This window comes from Alternaria metachromatica (assembly GCF_023757995.1).
Source record: "Alternaria metachromatica strain BMP 0045 chromosome Unknown scaffold_26, whole genome shotgun sequence".
Lineage (NCBI taxonomy): Eukaryota > Fungi > Ascomycota > Dothideomycetes > Pleosporales > Pleosporaceae > Alternaria > Alternaria metachromatica.
This window is the reverse complement of record NW_026055517.1, coordinates 214330-230809: the sequence shown is the minus strand read 5'-3', so window position 1 is coordinate 230809 and position 16480 is coordinate 214330. Positions and strand designations below refer to the sequence as shown.

The 16480-nt window shown below is 53.1% G+C and overlaps 3 protein-coding genes across 3 annotated transcripts; 2 read left to right on the top strand and 1 right to left on the bottom strand.

The window, feature by feature from the left end:
- Nucleotides 1–326: 326 nt before the first annotated feature.
- J4E83_008680 (uncharacterized protein) lies at nt 327–1434 on the bottom strand (the record flags this gene model as incomplete). Its single annotated transcript, XM_049335574.1, has 3 exons — nt 327–1220; nt 1315–1321; nt 1427–1434. The coding sequence occupies 3 exons, from the start codon at nt 1432–1434 to the stop codon at nt 327–329; spliced, it is 909 nt and encodes a 302-aa protein (XP_049185310.1).
- Nucleotides 1435–6648: 5214 nt separating this feature from the next.
- J4E83_008679 (uncharacterized protein) lies at nt 6649–8997 on the top strand (the record flags this gene model as incomplete). The annotated part of the gene is made up of 5 exons (XM_049335573.1): nt 6649–6787; nt 6840–6939; nt 6989–8521; nt 8625–8708; nt 8763–8997. 5 exons carry the CDS (start codon nt 6649–6651, stop codon nt 8995–8997), a joined length of 2091 nt encoding a protein of 696 aa, XP_049185309.1.
- Nucleotides 8998–14729: 5732 nt separating this feature from the next.
- On the top strand, nt 14730–16056 carry J4E83_008678 (uncharacterized protein; the record flags this gene model as incomplete). The annotated part of the gene is made up of 2 exons (XM_049335572.1): nt 14730–15207; nt 15257–16056. 2 exons carry the CDS (start codon nt 14730–14732, stop codon nt 16054–16056), a joined length of 1278 nt encoding a protein of 425 aa, XP_049185308.1.
- Nucleotides 16057–16480: the final 424 nt, after the last annotated feature.

Below are 16480 nucleotides of genomic sequence, written 5' to 3'. Positions count from 1 at the left end.
CTTTTGTGGATACTCGGGTTTGCTCAATTAGCATCAAGAGATCAAGAAGTTACTGGAAGACAAATGTGTAAGCATCATCAAGGACATTCATGAACAAATTAGGAAATTCGATATATGGTGGTGGCTGACATGTGGAGCGACTAGCTTTTACGAAACAAAGAGCGGCACCGACACGAAGGAATGAAGTACTGCATGTGGTCACACATTCCAGAGCAGAGGAATGTGCGAGTAGATTCACACCGTTTTATTCTCGATACATCGGATCCGCTGTCGAATACCTGATGGATACTATCGCTTATAAATCAAGAATGACGTACTAACACCGCTCATGCATTTCTGGTACCCAGCTTTTTGTTGGCCTCCTTCTTCAAGTCCTCCTCAGCCTGACCGTTGAACCACAAGTACGCCGCAAGCGCAATGAAAGAACCAAAGCCACCCGCCATGATCATCCTGCCGCGGAAACCTTGTTTCCTCTTCAAGGCTTCATCGCCACCCAAGATGACAACTGCTTTCTTGGACCAGGTGTACTCGAGACCGCTGTACATCGTCGTGCTGGCGACGATGGCTGACATACCCTGGATCATCGTCTTGACGCCTTCTTCGCCTCCTAGTAGATCTTGGATCGACAGGAGCAAGCCACCAGCTGCGGATGACGTGGCTGAAGGATCATGTAGCAAGTTTGTGCAAAGTAGCGTTCCCAACAAGCTCAGCTGCAGAAAGGTGTTGAACTTGGATATGGTGGTGGGATGTACCTCCGCGCTTGGCAAGCTGAAGTCCCAGTATCTGGCCATGGTCTTGGGTGCGGGTAGACTGGCGTATCGGTAGTAAAACGCACTCACTGCCAGACTGACATCCCTTCCTAGGATCAGTGCGGCGAGTGGCATCGGAAGACTCCCGTTGACTGCCAGGCATGTTACCAATGTTGTCATTAGGAGCTTGTCGGCCATGGGGTCGACGACGCTGCCGACCACGGTTTGGAGGTTCCAGCGGCGCGCGATCCAGCCATCGAGTAGGTCGGAAAAGGCGGCATAGGCGAAGAGAGAGAAGGCGTAGAGATGTTGGTCGTGGATAATTAGGTATCCGACTACAGGGGTAGCTATGAGTCGCGAAAATGTGAGGATGTTGGGGAGGTTGTAGATTTGCTCGTGACGCGGTTTGTCGAGTTTGAGGGTGGATTTGAGGGTTGTGGCTAATTTGGCGGAGGTGGAGGCGGGTGAAGGCTGCAGGAAGATGGTTAGCTATAACAGTTGACGACACAAGATTCCATGTTGGGTGTGGAATTTCTGGAAGTCTTTCCAGTGACCATGTAAAAACAGGAAAACTAGGGCAAGAAAACCGGAAGCTTCTGAACGGGATACTCTCTCAGAGCTCGAGTATTACAAAGGAAGTTGACACATGCAGGGAGCATAAATCAGGCTTGATGTACAGGTTCATGTCCCCAGATATGAGCGGATCTGTGCTGTTGGTATGAAAATTTGCGCCTACCTCTGTACCGCTTCTAGGAGCAGGAGAACCAGTTGCTTCATCTTCAAGCTTCAGTCTTCGTGTAGTCGAAGTACTGAATAGACTAGCAGGCCGAATTCCACAATGCTTCCAGGGCGTGTATACTAAAGGACGTCGGCTTATGTTGACGTCATCGCGACTCCAGGTACAAGAAGCACGTGAGGAGGCCGAGCACAGAGCTTGTGGATGCTGTGCACGCCATGAAAGCGTTCTTAGGCTGAGAGAAGCGTTTGAGAGAGCTGCAATGGTGCGACAAGGTGTGTAGGCCCTCGCCGTGAGTGAAGAAATCATCGACGCTGATGCATTCGCGTGTTTGCGGTCGCGCTGAGGGTGAGCTTGAAGCTCGCAGCTGCCGTTGGAGTTTGCCAAGAGCCACTAGTGACAAAAGCAGAAGCCGTCTTACAAACACTGTCTTCACTTCCTCTCTTCACATCTTCTACCTGATGAGACGACTACATTGCAATCTGATCAAAGAAAGACGAGGCAATGATTTCCGCCACAAAAGATCGCTTGCAAGCTATCAGCGCAGATCTATTTTTGCCACACACATTATCGTTGCTAATGAAGAAACTGTACCCTCATCCGGTCAACAACGTCTATGCAGACGCTAGGAAAACTCACTTGCATGCAGTACGTTCATATACTTGAGACTTGCCACCCCTACACGTCGATCCAAAGCAGCGGGCTGTACAGCGTGTTCGTAGCCTCGCCAGAGGAAACGCCTAGTCACTTCGCGGCGATACTGCGGGCAATATCCTAGTGATATCGATAGACGCATCTCCAGGGTCTCAAACTTTTCACATCGAACGACCTGACGCATCCTAGACAACGCCACCAGCAGCGACTACGGGGACTGACACTCGTGGTGCGAACAGCTGCTCAACATTGAGTTGACACCTTGGCTGCGTTCTAGAAGAACTGGAATACCGTTAGCAGCAGTTGAAACAGCTTAGAAAGTATGAGCAGTAGACGGCCCAGCTCGGCTGAGCTTCCACGTCTCAAGGCTGCTCAAGCGTGTCTTCGACCGCTCATCCACTCCAGTGGCTGGACACGCTTGCGCTCTTGCCACGATCATTCGACATCGCCGAGGACATCCCGCGCCTACCAGGAGCATCATGCGTTCAAACACTGCGGATGCTTGGTTCAGCTGTTCAGCCGCTTCTCCACGCATCGTCAGTCTCAGACTGGTCCGCGGGACTTCTTCCAAGTTCCGCACTTGGACTTCCCTGCTGCATGGCTAGGTGCGCAAATAACTCTTCTTTGCCTCTTCATTTGGACTCTCCCTCGGCCGACTTCTACATTCGTCATGTAACCTAGCCACTGTCAGTTGTTCAGTCTAGATGTCGCGATAGCCGCAGTTGTCGCAAGAACGGGATCTACTGATCGCCCGGGTCTTACCGAGCAAAGGAGTGAGCCATTGACTCAGGCACCACCACGTGAATGGTTGAGGATTCGCTATCGCGAAGTTGCACAGTCCGTAAATGGAAGCAACGACTATCGATTCCAGCGGGGTTGCAGACCCTCTGCTAATCTCCGGGGTCACGACCTCTTGGCTACATCTATAGTCTGCATATGATACAGGTGTCTTCCTGGAGTCAGCGCCCCTAAGCTCAGTTTAACAGGCATCTGGATTTTCGAGTACTCGTGAGATCCGGCAATCCCTGATTAAAACGCACACCACTTCTCTCGATGCTACGGGCCGCCCTTCTCAATGGCTGCAGTAGCTTGTCTCCGGGATTGACTTTGGGTCTGCCATGTGTCATGCGTCGTGCATCAGGACACTAGGACAGCCAGTGGCTTCGCTTCGTTAGTAGCCCACATTATCCGCTGAGAAACTCTAATCGTCCTGCCTCCACGCCATGAACTCAGCTCACACTATTGCGCAATGACGATGACCGGAGTGGGGCTCAGTAGTCAAGCACGTAGAAGCGTTCCAGAAGAGCGTAATGCAAAGGCAGAATCCAGCTCTTCACAGCGTGCGGGATATCTTCGGGTTACACAACCAAGGTACACTTTCCGTGTCTGTCTAGCGTTGAGATCTCCAAGCATTTACTGATCTTCAGATCAGCTCAGGCTCGAGCCTGCGAGAACTACTCACGGGTAGTTTGATCACCCCGCCACGCGCTGGCAACGTCGTCCTCGTGGACCCTTCTGCAAGTGACAAATGGACCTGAAACTGCCGACAGTCTGATACCCAGCCTCCGAGTATCTGATACACGGTTATGGCAGATCAACGCCCTAAACACGGAAACGACCCTGCTTCGGCTGTTCTGCCAACGCTACCTCGTGCTTAGAGGAGCACTGACTTGACTCGTCATTCCTGCCAGAAGTGAGCAACCTCAAGCTTGCGACAGTGGCACAGGAGGTCTGCTTGAATACTGGATCAATTTAAGTTTTCGAGGTAGGAATTATGCGTGGGTATTTGATGCTGCACAGCAAAAGGGGGTTCATCGGTTATTCGATGCGATCGCAACGGCTAAACTTGCCAGACTCGTCCATTGCCGTCTGTTCCTGAACCAAGTCGCCAAAGCACGATTACTCAAGACATCTTATCGACGGACGCGCATCGCTATCCCTTTTCTGCTGGACAAGTTCTGTTTGTCGCTGCAAGCCATGACTTACCAATAACACTAACGGTTATTCAATATTTGATGTGGTGGTTCGCACTCCACGCTCCTAACCTAATGCTCCTATATCACTGCATGATAAGGGCAAGCGCAGATTTCGCACGCAGTTCCTAATCACACGCGACGTTGAAGCGAAGCCATTCCACTTTTGACCGGCATCTCGTGTCCGCTTGCGGCAGTTGGACGGAGGGCCACGAGTTTCAGGAGCGCGACTCCAGGCTCCGCTAACGCAGGTACCTTTGCACACCAACCCGAAATGTTGTTTACTCCGCCAGGCGTATCATCACTAGTACACCTGCACCCCCGCGAACATTTGTTTTCGGCAACGGTACTGCAGGTCGACGGTCACGCACAAGTCCCGCAGAAACGGCGCCGATGTTTGCGTCGTGGATTCAGATATGGGTTCGCCCGCGATGTGGGCTCAAGAGCGAGTGTCGGATATGAGTAGACCGAAAGTATCGCACAGTCCGCAATCGGTCAAGAAACGTTGAATAGTGTGGAGATGCGATTCGTTGAGTGCATATGGTGGGGTGCTATGAGTCCAGCATTCATGTGCTCAGGCGTGCGCAGCTCCACTAACAGAGATCCCCACCTCATGAATTGCAAAGCAAGAGCTTGGAGCGTACGCGGTGTCTGTGACATGAGGTCTTCATAACGCATGAATGTCTAGGTAATGCTGCCCTATTGCAGCAGCGCTTGTACGCGAGAGGGAATGACGCCGAAGGTTTTGATTCGTTCCCCGACCAATGAGCGGCGGTGGCCGGTGGATAACGGCTAGCCAAAAGTAAGTTCTGAAACGAGGTCCGCTATCTCACTGGCTTGCGAGCGAAGCGTCACGCCGGCCAGAGAGGCTTCAGTCGTGGCAGAGGACGCGCTCGTAGTGTGTGGATGACAAGCGCAGACATGAGGAGGTGACAAGCAGATGGCGACAGATTGGATCAGATGCTGCTTCACGATGAGCTGGGAGATTTGCAAGAGGCGATGGCCGCTCCCGCAGGCTGGCTAAAAAGCGCGTTTCAGATGAAGATCAAACCATGCCCAGCGTGCTACTTCTGCTGGTTCCTGCATCTAGACGCACCACACTTGGACGATGGACCAGCCACGAGTGATGACTTCAGCGACGAGGCTGGGTGGTGGTCACTGACGACATGTACCCGTGACGCACTGGCCGAATTTGCACGAAGCTGCAGAGTGATGTTCCTGCATTGGTAGCGCGGTTTGGTTGATCGATCCTCTGCGCGACACGATTGCCGGCCATCGAAGCAGTACTCGGGAGTAGGCAAACATGGTTCACATCCGCATCAGGGAATGGCTGGTAGCAGACTGGCAGTGCAGTGTGTCTTAACAGCGGACGGATGCGGCAAAAGGAAGTGTCGAGGATGCAGTAGAAGGTGCGCCGGACGACGGTTGTCCAGAATCCGACATGTCGTTCTGGCGACCATGGGACGACGGCGGCCGGCGGGCTTCTAGGTGGTGGTTAGAGTTGCGCCTCTGCAGGGCCGGCAGCGGTGGTGGTGGCACTTGGGCACATGACGATGGCCGCTGGAGGTGGGCTCGGGTTCCCTGCCTGGCCGTGAAGCTAAACTGACGCAAGCAGCGTGTTTTCCATGGCATGAAGCAGCGCGGCAGGCATCGGACCGCGATGATCGATACTCTAGATGGGCAAACTGGACGTCTGTGTCGCGAGGGCCTCGTGGTGGGCTGCAAGCGAGGGTTAAGGTTTTCGAGTGTCTGCGGCTGGCGGGGCTAGGCCGGATGTGGCCTCTGCGCCGAGGGCGCGCAGGGCAGGCGCGGGCGGCGAGCAGCAGCAGGGAAGCAGGCACAGAGGCACAGACAGGAAGGCGCGAGCGAAAGCGAACAAGGCGAAGGAAAGGGCAGCCCGGCCGCCCAGGCACGCACCTGCCCCGGGCGCGCGTCCCAGCAACATGCGCCCGGGGAGATGAGCAAGGTTGGGGGATCCCAGAGCAAATTCAGAAGAAAAAGCCGCTTCGTCGAGAGCATGGGCGGCCAGGCCAGCACATTAGCCAACCTTTCGCGCTGCGCTCACCACGGCATGCACGGCCGCAGCACGAGTCGCCCGCACCCCTGCCGGCCAACTGGCCGCTGCGCTCGCCTCGGCGCCCCAATTGGCCGCGCTACCTGCACTGGCCAGGCCGCTGACTGGTGTGCGGAAATAGATCAATGTGAGACCACTAGCCTCCTGTTTCACACGCCCTCCGACACCTAAAGCTGCCGCTGCCCCCTCAGATTTGCGTTTCGTATCCCCCTCCCAGAGCTGTACCTTCTTGGTGAATTCTTGAGACTGCTATCTGAGGCAGGTTCCTCACGTTTTTATTATCCGCACCACCGTCGCGTTTTATTATCTATCCTTTTAAACATAGCCTGACACTCTTTCGTTTTCGATCCTGGCAGGTCCTCGTCGAGCCCTCCCTCGTGTTCCATCCAACCCCAAGAAGGGCCACCGCGTCTGACGTTCCCACTTCAAACACCTGTACAGAGGAACGTGTTGCAGCGCACCATGTATCCATCCCAACACCACCAGCAGATGCCGCCACCCCAGGCACGCTCTGTCGCGCCCGAGACTTTTCTATTAGACCAGGACGCCCAGCAAAGCCTCCCGCCGGACAGTGTCGTTGCCCTGCAGCAGGTCGACAACCGTACGTGCCCGCGCATTGACCCAAGTCCTCCTGCATACTAACGCGCCTGCAGTCAAGTACTTCCTCATATCAGCGCCCGTTGACTGGCAACCCGACCAATACATCCGCCGCTTCTTGCTACCAACAGGCGAATACGTCTCATGTGTTCTATGGTAAGCGCCGTGTTCTTGATTAATTCATGCAAATTCTCACCGTCCGCAGGAACAACCTTTTCCACATCTCAGGCACAGACATCGTGCGATGCCTGTCATTCAGATTCCAGGCCTTTGGCCGCCCAGTCAAGAACTCGAAGAAGTTCGAAGAGGGCATCTTCTCGGATCTGCGCAACCTGAAATCGGGCACAGATGCTTCCCTGGAAGAGCCCAAGAGCGCATTCCTTGACTTCCTGTACAAGAACAACTGCATCCGAACACAGAAGAAGCAGAAGGTTTTCTACTGGTACAGCGTACCCCACGACAGGCTCTTCCTTGATGCCCTTGAGCGCGATCTCAAGCGCGAGAAGATGGGCCAAGAAGCGACCACCATGGCTGTCAGCGAACCCGCTCTTTCCTTCGAATTTGATTCATCCCAGTCGCTCTTTGAGCAGCTCACCAAGGCGCAACAAACCAACTCATCGTCCTTCAACAACAACGTCCAGCCATCGTACCAGAGCACATCGCCCGACATGCAAAGAATGGACTCCATGCCCCCACCAACCATGGTCCCCGTACAGCAATCCATGCCTCAGATGCAGCAGCCAATGCAGCAACCAATGCACCACGAGGACCCCATGGCCCAATACCACCAGCAAATGTCCATGCCACCTTCCATGCAGAACCCCGTTGTCAAGAGCCGGGAGCAGCGCGAGATGAGCCAGTCTTTCCAATACGACCGCAACGGCATTCCTTTGTCCCAAGTTCACCAGCGCCACAGCTCCATGCCCGCATACATGGAGTACTCTCCTGCGCCGTCCTTCGTCTCTTCTCACTACGAGGACTACAGCACTCGCGGCATGTCTTTCGAGCCATTGACCCCACCTCAACACCAGATTGGTCTCGGTGCTGAGCCTGCTTACATTGCGAACGAGGACACTGGTCTCTACAGCGCTATCCCAGACCTTCCAGTTCCCAACACATTCAACCCTCTCATGAATATGCCACCATCAAACTTGATGGGCTCTGGCTACCCCGGCGTTTCTCGGCCATTTGCTCCTGGCAATGTCTACTCCGTCATTGAAGGCTCGCCCACCTACAAGCAACGTAGGAGGCGTTCGTCCCTTTCCGCTGGTATCGCCGCTGCTGTCACCGCTTCCGGTGCAGGTGCTCACCAGGTTCACCGCCCAAGTGACCTGAGGCGATCAATGTCGAGCTCGGTCGTTCCTCTTGCTGAGGTCGATGAGTCAAACCACAACTCGCCCAACAGCACCAACGGTGCGAGCTACCCTCAGATGCCTGAGCAGAAGCCTCACATGGACATGTCCCGCCAGGGTACACCACTCAACACTGTTGAGGAGAGCCCCGAGCCGCAGTCCGCTTCGCTGCACCACGACGATCTCAACACTCTGGTCAACGGCGAGCTGTTCGAGAGCCCCCTCCAGCACAGCGCGGTCGCTCGTACCGCTGGTGCAGGAGGACCAGTTTTCCGACGCGCCCGCAGTGCCACCATGATGGAAATCGGCCCGTACCCCCAGAAGTCGCACTCCTGCCCGATTCCCACCTGCGGTCGTCTCTTCAAGAGATTAGAACATCTCAAGAGGTAAGCGCTCGCAATTTCCCCATCTTGCTATTTTTGTACCACACGATCACTCGGGCCTCCACTTTATTTGTTGTTTTGCATAGACGCTGACCCTGGCGCTTAGACACGTACGCACCCACACACAAGAACGACCATACGTTTGCCCGTTGTGCAACAAGGCCTTCTCGCGCTCAGACAACCTTGCCCAGTATGTACCCTGTTTACCGCCCAACCGAAAACCACATACTAATTAATTCATTAGACATCGTCGCACACACGAGCCCCGCGCTGACGGCGAGCCGCTGAGTGACTACCAAGAAGAAGACGACCTCGAGGGCGAGGAAGACCACCTCCACTCGCTCGCCGATGAGCTTTCGCCTGAGTCCGGCAACGAGTACCTCGGTCTGTCGCACTCCATCAACGACATTCCTGGCCCAGGACTTGGTATGACCATGGCGCCACCACAACACAGCCTCATGGCCGGTAGCCACTACTGAGCATACCCTGTCACGACGTCACACATGTGAAATGAGCATTTCGGCGCAATCAATGGCGCAGCCATCTAGAAGGATACCAGTCTGCTGTTTTTCTTGTTCATCTTCTTGTCTTCGCGTTTAATCTCTTAGACCGGTGTCTGTTTTCCTCTGTCCGGCATACATTCACGATGTCCGCACTGCATTTGTTCTTGCTTTTTCTTTTCCAGCCTTCGGAGCTAGGGGATGGTGATACCACCGGATTTTGGCTTTTTGAGGGGTTGGCTGACGACACAACACTACGAACATGAGTACCCTTCTTTTTTTGTCTCATCGTTTCACGTTTTTCCCTTTTTCTTCTTTCTTTTCCCTTGCGCTCCGATCTGTTTGCTCGTTGTCGTCGTCGTTCAGCGCTCTGTTGGATATATCCTTGGCGGCATGGCTTGCTTTGTTGCAAAAGTTGTTTGATGGCGGACTGGGACACCATTTGAAGCGCACGTATACGCATATCGTCGATACATCTCTCGGATATGCAGGTAGCTTGGTGGTTTGCGTCTTCCTCTTCGTGAGGCGGCGTGTGTATAATATTGAAACTCAATGCAAAACGCATAACTGCACTTCCTATCTTCGCATGCCATTGCTACCGTGACCTTTCTTATGCTTACTGTAATGACCAACACCCACACTTGCCATTCAGTTTGCACACGCGTCGCAGTATACTCTCAGAAACCAGCACTCAAGATGAAACACCACCCCATCCCATCACGCATGCAAATCCCAAGAGACATACGATCAACACATCAAGAACATCATATCACAGCACATAACCATCATACCAACACCCCCCTCACACAAACCACGCACCCCAGCACCCCGTCATACCAACACTCCACCCTCCCCAAATCCTTTCGTCTCACGTGCCCCGTCCCCCTGCTCAAACAACCATCTCACCTCGCCCCGCCGCAATCCTTACGTCACACATGGCCACCGCGCTTGTTTCAGAAGCGACTACGCCGTATAATTACACATCACCTCTCTCGCGAGCACGGTCTAGATTTGAGAAGGGACTGGGGGTGCGGAAGTCGGTGCTGCGGGTCCGACTGTGCCTCACTTGACTTGACTTGAGTGTGGCACGGTTGCGTGCGGGATTGCGGGATGGAGACCGGGGAGGAGTCGGAGGAGGATGTCGGAGGGGGGAAGGCGGTGGGGGGTGGAGTAAGGGTGGAAGCCACATTGATCTACGCGGTGTGTGGACTTGCTGGTTCGAGGGAACGGTGTCTGTGCGTGTGGTGAGTGTGTGGGATGGATGGGTGGGGATGGGAATGTAGGTGGTAGACTTTGGACGATAGACACGTGGAGTGTGGGGCTGTACGTATTGTCTTTTTGCAAATGCAGTGTGAGGCGAGCGTTGTAGATCATGGGGCTGTGGATGGTGGTATGAGCGGCTGGCTTGCTGATGCCGTCTTGAAGGCTTCGGGGGCTTCGGGGGCTGCGGTAGCGAGATCAATTGCCATTCAGCCACTTCGGGGTCCTTTTGCTATGTACTCTCATTACTATGACTAATGCATACTTGCTACTTGGGCGTGGTAATCTGGGTATTTGAAATGGGGGGAAATGAGAAGTTCAGATGGCACGGAGTATCCAGTGGCCGTTGCCTTTGTGGGTTGGAGGGGTGGGAAATGGTACTCTTCGCTAATCGGCGATCTGAAGTTGTTCTATCTCACGGTTGGGCAGGTACCTTGCGCCAAAAAGCCGTCATGGGAGCACCCGTTCGGAGGGCTGCCGATTGGTACCTCTCGCTTATGGCTTGAACTATGTGCCAGCATGTCGTACGATTATGTGGTATGTGGTGGGAAGAAAAAAATCAGGGTGCATGTGTAGCTTCGCGCTAGAAAGCTCGAAGAAGTATCCCTGGGCCTGCTCGAGTGGGTGCTTTTTACGGGTGCGTCTCGCCATGTGTAGACATGCTTTACGGTACGCTTACGGGAGCGGCGTGTCCATGCTCTATGTTTTCTCTTTTCGGGACTTTGTGTCGCCGGCTGTAGGGGTGCAATGTGTGTGCGTTCAGGAGAATTACGCGCGGTCTGTGAGTGGTTGTGTGGGAGATGATGTTGTGGCTGTAGCTTGCCGTCGCCGAAGGCAGGGTAATTTGCTTGTAGTCTTTCTTTTTAACGTAGCGATGTTACCTCGAGTCAGAGAATACACATGCGGCTGCTTCCTGAATAGCTCCTCCGTCTACTTTCGGGGCGTCAAGTAGCCGACACATCGTCCATGTTCAAGGGTGGCGGAAAGTTAGTAGGCCGCCACAAGAGGACGCGCCTAGCTCGCGGTGCTTTGGGGACCGGAAACATTAAGTCAACGGTGTAATGTTGAAGTTGGTTTGAAGTGGAGACAGTGTCGTGATAGCCGTCGCTCCGTGGTTGCGCGATGTGGAAGATGCGCTAACACAAAAGTCGTTAGCACGTGGTGCGCGTGGCGCCCGGGCGTGTTCCACCGCCTTTTCCCTTCCATCTCGCATGTACACTCCGCGAACCTCAACAGTGAACGCCACTTACCGTCATTCCAATACGAGCTTTTCTGTATCCTGGGATATACATACCTCCAGTGTATAGATTGTGATGGAGAAATCCGGTTCATCCTTGGCCACGCAGACGAAGCGGATTAGGCCAGCCTTACTGTACGTGCCTATTTCGGGCAAGCGAATCTTTCATTGTAACCTGCAAACACGACATGGTTTTGATGATGTCAGCTATTGTAATTGATCATAGACTAAGTTTGATGACAAGATCCCGAGACCAGACCTTTGTTACGATTAACATTGATGGTGATGGTGACGATGAGGGTCCGCAGACATACATGCTGCATAGAGAGTCACTATGCTCTCAATCGCCTTACTTTGCCGCGGCCTTCAAATCTGAATTCCGCGAGTCTGAAGACAAATCTATTTCTATTGGGAATGCACCAGCCTCGACAATGAGGCTATTCCAATTTTGGCTATATGGACGGTCCGCTGTCTGGTCAGTAGACTGCGTTGGTAACCAAAGCATTTCGAAGAGTGAATCGGCGAAAGATGAAAAAGGTATATTCGCTTCAAATGCGAAGTTTCCCGATGTGATCAGCTAGAACTGACGACTGAATAGCCGACGAGGGACCTACCGCTCCTGTGTCGGCACCGCCAAAACCTTGGTCGAAAGCCGCCGACTGGGTAGCAACAGAAGGTGAGATACGCCGTCGAACAGATCTGACAGACGCTGACTCGACAAGAATTCCTATTCAGAAAGCGCCACATGTATCTGGAAACGCTCGTTAGCCTGTACCTTTTTGCCGACTACCATGATACACCACAGCTACGGAATGACGTGATGACATTGTTAGTCGAGCTTGTAACCTACAACAGCTACAATAATGGTTGTGTAGACATGTTGACAAGTACATTCATCCAGAGATTATACCGTAACCTACCCTCTACTTCCCCCCTTTGCCGATACGCTGTCATGAAACGCGCAGTATATTCCGGAGGGGCATCTAAAGACAGTTGGGGAAGCTATCCCAAGTCGTTCTTAATCGATGTGTTGTTGGTCGCTATGCCTATGAAAGGCATTTCGACCAAACGAAAGCTTCAGGAAGAGTTATGTGACTCTTGCAACTTCCACGAGCATAAGGGTGATAAAGAAGCGATTGCGGTCTGCAAAATGAGACAACAGAAAGAAGGACTCTGGTTCTCTAGCTTTCTGCGAGCATGCATGAGCGAGGTTTACGATATGGAGGATGCGATGCTGGAGTCAAAGTCACATGCGCAGACGGAGGAAAACCCAAAATATGAGCCTGGCATGTTGGGAAAGAAAGAAGATAAGGCGATACCCTTCTCGGCCGGTGTTGGACTGCCATCAGATTCGACCTTTTCATTCACAATTCCCCGAGATGTGGATGGTAGGTCACAAATGGAACCACCTGTAAGCAATTGGGAAAATTTGGAAGCATACGACGACTACGAGATCTTGCTCCACGGTGGTTGAGCTGAGACTGTCGTTATTTGACGCGTCAACCCGTATCCATGGGCCTGCTCTTACCTGGGTATATGGGTCGAGACCTTAACAAATCCATATATGGGTGTTGACACCGGTCTGAACGACTACCGAGCGGCAATGCGTTGATTTTCTGTTCATGATCAATACTAGAACAGATGTTGCATGCGAAGATGGCAACAGGGCCGAAGACGCGTCGAAGTCGCGCTAGTCTCAAATAGTCGCACGCGTCAAGCTTCAACAGTTTCCGAGGTGCCCCCGGGGCCCGCAATCTCTGTTCAGCTCGTAACATCAGCACCTGTACCCAAACTATCCCTTCAGTCCCAGCTCAATTCCCATATCTCTCCCCAAAACTCTCGAGCGAGACTGGATCAATTCGCTGGCCCTTTTCAAAGTCACCATAATAACCATGGAAAATGCTGCTAAGAGACCAGCCGAAGCCCAACTGACCAGCCACAAGTCCAAACGTCCGACATTCTCGTGAGTCTCATCAGATTCAGCAAGCTCTAACCCGAATCATAACTATTGACCTCTCGATTGGTCAACCAAACTGATCCGTACCGATAGCACGATAAGCCAAGCGCACGTCACTGTTCGCCTTGATCTTGATGACATTGTCGTCACAGTCCACAAAGATATCGCATGTTTCTACTCAGGGTATTTTCGCAAAGCATTTGGGGGTCCCCTCCTCGAAACAGAGGTGTGGTCAATAAGTTTGCCTGATACCAGGGCAGACGTATTCCGCCTGTACCAGGATTGGCTATACGCGCAAGCCACACGGCATGAGAACTCTACTCCGATCGACTCTACGGAGAATGCGAGGTATACTAAGCCTAACAGTAACCCTGACTGGCTGGTTCCAAGAAGTACATTACTGCGCTACTTGCTACTGCCCTTTACATGCTGATAGCATCACAGATTACCGCCAGGAAACGGCAATTTCAGCTTTCTACGGCGACGTATTCCTCCGCTTGTATGTTTTTGCAGAAGTTTACGACGTGCCGCTGTTGAGACAGGACATTATGACCTTGATGGTTGACCTTGAAAGACCCACGGGTATTCTGTGTCAGAAGATCGACAGAGACGCCTTGGACAAATCTCTGCTCTCGAATTCGCCGTTCCGAATCTTCTTGCTAAAGTGGATGGCCTTCGTCTTCGTCGGTTATCCGTTGAACACCACGACTGCAGCAGACATCAGAAAATGCTTCTCTCATGATTGGCTTGCCGAAGTGATGTGGATTATAGCCTCCCAACCAAAAGATCCACATCTACGTGAGCGTTTGTATGACGATGTAAAGGATAGTTGCGCATTTCACGAGCACCAGAACGATTGGGAGCCGATTCTGTGTCGACGACATCAAGCCTTTGACACCCAGTTCTACACCAACTTTTTGCACAATATATTCAATCTCGTATCCGATCTCGATAAAGAATACGGAAGTCCGGAAACAAAGAAAAAGAGAGAAAAGGCGAAAGCCGAGGAACAGATCACGGTGAAGCTAGAAGAGGACCCACAGTCCTCGGGGTTTGAAAGCGCCGAGGAAACTTTGGATGAAGAAGAGTGAACCCTGGATGTTCCTCTGACCATGCACGGACTCAAGCTTCGTTGGTAGCCTACCGTTGGCTCACGTAATTCGCTCTACCACTCTGCAACACTTCTTCGCGGATATCTTCCACGTACTATCCGTTGGAAACTCGTAGCCTATATCGATACTCATCACTTCAAAATACATGGCGACATTCGCCCCTCCAGCCCGCCGTGGCGACTTCCTCTACTCATCCGTCCTCTACGCAGACCCTGGCAATGGAAACCACCACGGACGCGCGAGTGTCGCCGAACTTGCGGCTCTCCTCCGCCTGGAAGCCCCAAATCTCTATAGCAAGGGCCGGAAGCCTGAAGTCGCGACACCAGCGAAAGACCAGGTGTGGCATTTCTACTCCGCCCAACTCATTCACTATGGACTACCGGTCACCAAGGACAAGAATACGGCGAAAGTGCGACTCCTGAATGCTATGAACCAGTTCAAACTTGAGGTACCAGCGTGGATTTTCAAGGTCGAGAGCGAACTGAAGGCTGAATGGGAAGCGGAGAACCGGAAGTTGAAGAAGAGTGGTGGTGCAGTGAGCAAGCAGGCGCCTAAGTCGAGCGCTACCAGCAAGCCAGGTCTTGGAAGCTCTCTGGGGGTAAATAGCGCTGTCAACGTCACTGGTAGGCTTGAAGACCCCTGACTTTTGACGCTGCTAACCCTATGTCGTAGTCAATCTGGCCTTAGGAGGAGCGTCGCTTAGCCAGTATATGGATGCGCAGCAGGCGAGCAACAACACCCCATGGAAGCCAGCGCCAACCAAACGCAAGCGCGTTGGTAGCACTGTCTCTAGCCCGGTAGCGACACCACAGAAAGTCGCGAGAGTCAAGAAAGAGCCAGCGCCAAAGAAAGCACCCATCAAGAAGGAGCCTACCGCCAGGCGATCTGCTTCCAGTGTCAAGCGAGAGAGCCGCGTCTCTGTGCCGCCATCCACTCCCTCACGGTCACGCATCAAGCAAGAGCAGTACCAGCCCAGCCCCGACCGAATGTACCCATCGCCGTACATCAAGTCCGACCCGTACCCGAACTACTACCAACCCTCACCATCCCTCCTCCTCAGCGGTACCTACTCCATCTCCTGCGAAACCGCCAGCTCCATCTTCAACGACTACAACCTCGACCTCACACTCGCCCGCGACCCCTCCCGCGGTATCTGGTGGGCGACCTTCCGCTGGGGCGCCTGGGACGGAATCATCCAGATGAACCCTGGCCCCGGCGGGTCCGATAGTTTAGGCCAACCCTGCTCGCTTGGCTGGCGTCTTCGCGATCTGGAGACTGGACAGCTGACGTTTGGTCGCAAGTGTACGGGTTATATGACGTTCTCTGGTGATGGGTCGATGGAGGGTTGTTTGTATGAGGTGCCGGGTGTTGGATCGTTAGAGTTTGAGGGTATGAGGGTTTCTGGTGGGAGCTTGGAGGATGATCTTAAGGGGGAGTGGGATGGCTTCGTTGCGGAGGCTTATCGACGTTGAGGCTGATGCAGGCGTGAGTAACGACTAATCGCGCGAGATGCTCGTCATTGTGGAGACTCAAGAGCTTGTCTTCTGCGCTAGGAATTGCAGTGCACTGCATGTCTCACTTCACCAGCAGCACCCAATAGAAAATCAAGTTCATTCAGAACATTTCGCAATTAGCTCGACAGCTACGTATAATACACTACAAGTTTCTACAAGAAAGGTCCAAAAGCCATCTCTTTCTGCTCTTCCAAACCACTCGCTCTGGTATAACAAAAACTAAACAGGCAGGACAAGCACCACCCAACGCCAAAGGCAAGACTACCGCGCGGCATGACTGTCATCCTTTCTCTCAAACATGAACAAGTAAGGCGTCAAGAAACATGACGCCGGGAACGCTGAAGCTATCTACTGAGACACAAAAGAAATCATATGCGTAGAG